At 34.3% G+C, this 6,534-nt stretch overlaps 1 protein-coding gene across 2 annotated transcripts; it reads left to right on the forward strand.

Annotated features, from left to right (window-relative positions):
- Nucleotides 1-334: 334 nt before the first annotated feature.
- Nucleotides 335-5,668, forward strand: LOC110621183 (phosphatidylinositol:ceramide inositolphosphotransferase 1). 2 transcript variants are annotated; one of them, XM_021765332.2, is made up of 12 exons: nt 335-921; nt 1,061-1,170; nt 2,092-2,178; nt 2,261-2,329; nt 3,157-3,237; nt 4,035-4,106; nt 4,273-4,333; nt 4,416-4,518; nt 4,838-4,933; nt 5,021-5,067; nt 5,171-5,298; nt 5,377-5,668. In XM_021765332.2, the coding sequence occupies exons 1-12, from the start codon at nt 840-842 to the stop codon at nt 5,458-5,460; spliced, it is 1,020 nt and encodes a 339-aa protein (XP_021621024.1). In that variant the 5' UTR covers nt 335-839; the 3' UTR covers nt 5,461-5,668. The 2 variants fall into 2 exon arrangements, with proteins under 2 accessions (XP_021621024.1, XP_021621025.1); XM_021765333.2 differs by having other exon boundaries at nt 344-921; nt 1,081-1,170.
- The last annotated feature ends 866 nt before the right edge of the window (nt 5,669-6,534 follow it).

Below are 6,534 nucleotides of genomic sequence, written 5' to 3' on the forward strand. Positions count from 1 at the left end.
TACAATTGAAAAAATATAGATTTACCTTGACTCCGTGGACAAATAAACACTAAAAATAGGATCAAAATCCAACTATTTAATCAATTTAAACTCACAAAACACTTCAGCTCCTGTGGGACCTCTGAGCACTTTTCCCGGTAATTGTGTTAAATTCAGCTGAAATTGAGATAAAAAGAATCAAATTGAAATGTTTAGGGTGTATTTGATTGCAAATTTTTATCAAGGGTTAATATTACTAATTAAAAAAAAAGTAAAAAAATTGAGCCTTTGGCCATATATTAATTAAGTTACATGGAAGGTAATTGAATGTTAAAAGCACGTTTCAAGAGTTCCTTAAATTCGTGAATCTTCTCTCACTTTCCTAGAAATCGCGCAAACCAAACAAAACAAAAGAGAAAGGGTCTCCGTCTGGCGTAAGGAGAAGAGCAGCTTACAATCTTTCTTTCTTAAGCTTCAATATAAATTTTCAACTGTCCCTCCTCCGTGTCTGCCTCGCGTTTCTCAGCACAATACTAATTTTTCCGATCTAGATTCTCCCAAAGCGACTTTTCTCTCTGTGCCTTCTTTTCAAATTCGTATCTAATTCACGCGTTTTTCTCTCTTCTTCCCATTTCATCATCCCCCTTTTTCTTCTTTCTCCTCCCGTCTTTGATCCGCAGGCTACTTACTAGATCTCCCTTATTGGTACCCTTTTGATCGCTTCTCTTTCTTGGGTTTTTTCGTTGCTGGGCTTCAAATTTTAGAATCAAAGAGCCAAAATTCTTGTTAACTTCACTGATTGCATGAGTGTTTCCCGAAGATTAATGATGTTGACCTTAACAGTTGGGCTCTGAAGTACTATGGAACTGGTGGTTACCCGACAACAGCAAGAACAACTACCCCTACAAGATGACGCTTTACATTGGTCGCGAGGCTTCAAAGGTTTTTTCTCTTCTCTTTGTTCTTTGTGTTCTTATTCTAAAAATCCCTTCGTTTTCAGTTAAATACTAATTGGGTTTTACTGGACGATTTTTTTTTTTTTTTTTTTTTTTTTTGGGTCTTTGATTTGGTATTGACGTAGTTTCTGCTTCTGATGTGAAGCTGTGGAAGAGAATTTGTGCAGAGATTGCCACAGAGATCAATCTACTATTCGATAATTGGAAATACATTCTTGCCGGTCTAATTTGTCAGGTTGCCTCTTCTTCTTCTGTGAAATTCTTATTGCTGTATATTATTTTCTGCGAATACTCCATTTTTTTCAGCCCCCCTCTTTTTCTTGGGCATGAATTCAACCAAAGATAAATAAAATTTTGATTGTGCTTTATGCTGGACTTCTTTGGTCTACTTGGATTTCCTCAATCACATGTTAACTCGATTCAACTTCCAGTGAGCGATGGAACTTGCTTTAAGTTTTAATCTTAAAGTGCAGGATCCGGTAGAAGGTTATAGTCACTGTTCCCTACATGTTCTGATATTGTGAGAAAACTTATGCTTTTAGCATAATATAAAGTCCCTATCATTTCATGTGGGTGTCCTCAACGTAAAGAGGAAAATTTTCCTGGTTGAATGTCATTATTTTGGTTTGTTTTTACTCCTTTTTTTTTTTTTTTAAAAAAAATTAATACTTTTGGGATGAGGGGCCTGGTTGGGGGAGGATGGTTTAACTTGGTAGATTTTACACTAACATGTTCTGTGCTAATTTTGAGTGACTGCTACGTATTAGATGTATGAATTTCATAATTCAGGTCGTGGATAGTGTTCCAATGCTTGTAATTCATAAGTTTGTTCATAATGAGATGTTCAAACTTTTTTCCTTTTTCTTTCTTTTTGGCTCTCTGCCATTGCTTGTAAATTGTAATAATTAAGAAGTTCAATTCTATGCATTTACGGAGATCCCAAGTCCTTAGATTTGTCCTTATTTATTTATTTATTTTGTTTTCAACAAGATATTCCATTACTTGTATTCTTTGAAGTCATTAGTGCACATTCACTACTTGCATGGTTTTTGCTTTGATGTTTCCTCCTTTTCCTCCTTTAATTTTATACATTGCTTCCCTTTTATTCAGTTTTTTATGCATGGCTAATGTTTCCAATCTATCTTACTTGTTGCAGTATATACATGGTTTGGCTGCCAGAGGAGTTCATTATCTACATCGTCCAGGGCCAACATTGCAGGATGCAGGGTTCTTTCTCCTTCCGGTTTGTGTCTGTTAATAGCATTTTTACTTTAATTTCAAGCACAGGAGCATTCTCTCATTTAGAATCTTGATGTATTTTTTAGGAGCTTGGACAAGATAAAGGCTACATCAGTGAGACAGTGTTCACCTGTGTCTTTCTATCATTCGTACTGGTAAGGTTCTTATTTTTTGAGTTTGTAAAACTCTCTCTCTCTCTCTCTCTCTCTCTCTCTCTCTCTCTCTCTTATATGTATGTATATATATATGTGTGTGTGTGTGATTTTTCTGTTTGCAAGAGGTTGTTTCTCACTGGTTATATTCTTACCATCTCTGTCATCAAGATTGCTGAAATGAAGGATTCTTCATTTTAAATCAAATTCAACTGAAATTTGCATGTGTTTTCTATTTCATGAATTACACGGTTATCAGGAAAACATAACCAGGTGCAGCTCAGTTCAAGTCTAAGATAGCTGTTGGGATTAAACTGAACTTGATCATAGAAGGGCTTAATAAATTTGTTTTGTTGTACTTTCGAGAACAGCTTTTGACCATTTGAGTTTTGTGGGTGAATCCTGGAATTTAAGTTTGCTTTAAAGATAACTTGAATGATTTCAAGATCCAAGTGGATTCTACAAATTGCTATTCTCCTATCCTATGTGGTTGCACCCATCGAGCGAAACTTGAACTGAAGAGTTATGCTCAGTTGTATCTTGCTTTCTATGAAGAAAGTGCTTGCCATATGTTATTTCATGTCTATGCTGATTAAGCAAATGATTGTTGCTTGCTTGGTTTTTGCTGCCCCTGCTTTCTCTTTACATGAAGGGTTTATGAACACAAATAGTTGCAAAGTTACATTCTATTGATGCTATGTATTCCATTGTATTTTTTAATCTTATTTCTATGATTTTTTTTTAAATAAAAAAGTTCCTATTGTGCATGAGTGCTTCTGAAAAATGCATTAACTGTCTTGCTATTGCTAATGCCGTATATCCTATTGCAGTGGACTTTCCATCCTTTCATCTGCAAGAGCAAAAAGATTTACACAGTTCTGATTTGGTGCAGGGTTCTAGCATTTTTAGTTGTAAGTACCGAACGAAATATGAACTTATATTGACATTTTATACACACATCACATTTATATGACATTTTTTATTATACATTTCACATATAATATTATTTTAATTTTAAGTTTTGCAAATTAACCTTTTTAGTATTTATTTAAGTATAATATTATCAATTAAATATGTAGTTTTATTTAATAAGTTATCTAGTATTGTAGTAAAAGGTAATAGTTATAATATCATGATTTATGATAATGAGTAAACTTATGTTAAAAAATTGATGTTAAACAGTCTTGAAAACAGTATAAACAATCTTGGAAAGTATTTCTATTTCTTAAAATCTTATTTGATGGAAGTCTATCTTAAAATCTTACTTGATTAAATAAGTGTTTTGAATATTTCACATTGAATATAACATGATAAAACAATATTAATTTTATTTTTCTTGGGGACACATAACTTGTATATATATATATATATATATATATTTTTTTTTTTCTTTTTCTAGCTACATATAAGTATATTTTAATAGAGTTTTAGATGGTTTGGGGGCCTAATTGTCTCTCTCCCTCCCCTGGATGTTGGTATCCTATTGATTGGGGGCTTGGTTGAGGAATGCTATTAGACCAATTAGATTATATGCACTCCAGTAAAAAGCAGTGATTTTTTTTTGTATGAAATCCTTTTTCAGTTCCAATTCTTGTATTCATAAATCAATCAACTGTATTGGTGTATAGGCCTTTTCGGATAATATAATATAACGTTATTCTATTTATTGCCGATGCTGTTCTGATGGTTTATCTGGCTTCTGCTTCAGGCTTCCCAATTTCTTCGGATAATTACATTCTATTCTACTCAACTTCCAGGTCCAAATTATCATTGCCGTCAGGTATGGGCAGTAATCGGCTTTACTTTACCCTTTCTGTTTATATCTAAAAAATTACCGTTTCTAGGCTTTACTTTCTGCAAATTTAATTTTTTTTGTTCTGCAAAAAGAATTTTAAACTTAAAGAAAAAAGGGGTTATAATCAGGTATCCACATCTGTATTTTACAGGGCTCCAAACTTGCCAGGCTGCCACGTCCTGAGAGTGTGCTTGAAGTACTCCTAATTAATTGTCAGTGTTCTGTTTTTTACTTGAACCCTTTATTCTTCGTCAAGAATTTCCTGTGCTTATTTTGATTTTGTTGAATTTGCAGTTCCTCGGGGGATAGTATTTGGTTGTGGTGATTTGATTTTTTCATCACACATGATATTTACCCTAGTGTTTGTCCTGACGTATCAGAAGTACGGTACACAAAGGTAAAGCATTGTTGCTCCAAAATAAAGGGGAAAAAAAATCTTTTTGTGATTTCTTTAGCAGGAACATGGCCAAATATGAAATAGAATATTAGTATAGTACTCTTCTTTAAAATAAACTTTGCAACGACAATTATGGAAGATTTTAGTACATTGGGTGGGCTCTGTCCTGCAAAAGTAAATAAATTGACTGTCGTGTTATAAAGTCTGTTTCTACAGTGTTTTGTTCAAATTTGCCCTTCTTTTGTTTTTACATTGTTGTTTTCACAAATTGATCAAATGCCCTTTAACTAGATTGACACATTTAAAATTTACTTTGCAGGTTCATAAAGCAATTAGGTTGGCTGATTGCTGTGGTTCAGAGCCTCTTAATTATAGCATCCCGCAAACATTATACAGTTGACGTTGTTGTTGCATGGTATGTGGGCCACTCATCCATTTGGTTATTCTTCCATGTGAAGAATATTTTGATTTTTAATTCACTTGTACATTGTTGCTTCTGCAGGTACACTGTTAATTTAGTGGTATTCTTTATAGACAAGAAATTACCAGGTCAGTATGTCTCGACTTTATTTTTTTCTAAGGTTACATTTCCTTTTACTGCTCTACTTTGGCATTTCAGTTAGAAACCTGACTTTTTAGTTGTCAACTACAGAGCTTCCTGATCGGAGTAATGGAGCATCATCTCTGTTGTTACCGTTGAGTAACAAAGACAGAGACGTCAAGAACAAAGAAGAGACTCACAAGCTCATGAATGGGAACTCAGTAGACCCTGCAGATCGGGTATAGTGACGCATCGATCTTTCAACTACTTGAGTATAATAGTAATATGAGTTTCTGATTGTTTGCTAATTTGTCCAGAGGCAGAGAACTCAAGTAAACGGCAAAATTCAGGAAGATGCCAATGGAGTCCACAATGATACTAATGCAATGAACGGGGTGTAGCCGGAAGCTGTAGCTGGTGCAAGGACTGCTTTTTATAATCTTTAAGAAGTGAAGCCTTAGATAGGGTGGTGGGCTTCTATTCCAGGACTGGTGGTGAATTTGATTTGTATTCAAGTGGGGTAAAAAAAATGAAAAATGGGTAAGCATGTACGAACATTTAGCAGTCCTGCTGCTTTGTAATGGTTAAAACAATATATCATCATCAGCATCATGATGTCTCAGAATCTTGTTCCAAGTCCTGTGCTTTCATACCGTGTTTTCTCCTGCCCTGTGCATGTGATGCTGTTGAAACTTTGATGCACTTTTGCTTAAAATTTGACACGGTGAAGCCGAAGGCTCTTCCCATTTACCGTTTAGCTACAATGGTTTATGATGCGAACTGGCTAATCCATTGTTTTTCTTCGTAAAGTGATAAAAGTTATTATTATTCCATTGTTTAGAACTTTGTAATTTGTAGAATACAAAAGTGTATGTATATGTATATATCTATATTTTAACCAATGCACTTAGAAGTTGCAATTTTTCATGGTCCGAAGGTAAGTACACAAGACGAGGGTCCAACTGTATATAAGGCAGTTCAACTCAGAATCCTAAATTGATCAAATCAACTCAAAACTAAACCCAAGCCTGAAAAAGGAAAATTTTCAACAGTGGCCACAATAATGCCACTGACCATCGATCTCACTAGCTATGTTGATTCCAAATCAAAAGATCAAAATCACATACCCCTCCGAACCTTAAATGAAAGACACATACAACATACCCAAGAAAATATCAAACCCTATGCTATGCTATGCATGCATTCAAAAGCGGCGGAAGAACAGCCCCAGTGACAATGGAAATGTTTACCGATATCTTAATCTCTTATTGCTTAAAGGAGGCCAAATCGAAAATGTGTGGCGATGAAATCTCCGAAACAAAATATCATTTCTATTGAGCACCGTTATTAGAATAACATCAAAATAAAATCGACGAAGTTCCTCCGCAGACAAAACCCTCTAAAATCAATAATAAAGAAAAATAACTATTATTGAAAAATAACTTTAAATTTTTTAATAAGACCTGATTAATTTA

The sequence above is a fragment of the Manihot esculenta genome, chromosome 8, assembly GCF_001659605.2.
Source record: "Manihot esculenta cultivar AM560-2 chromosome 8, M.esculenta_v8, whole genome shotgun sequence".
In the NCBI taxonomy this organism is placed as follows: domain Eukaryota; kingdom Viridiplantae; phylum Streptophyta; class Magnoliopsida; order Malpighiales; family Euphorbiaceae; genus Manihot; species Manihot esculenta.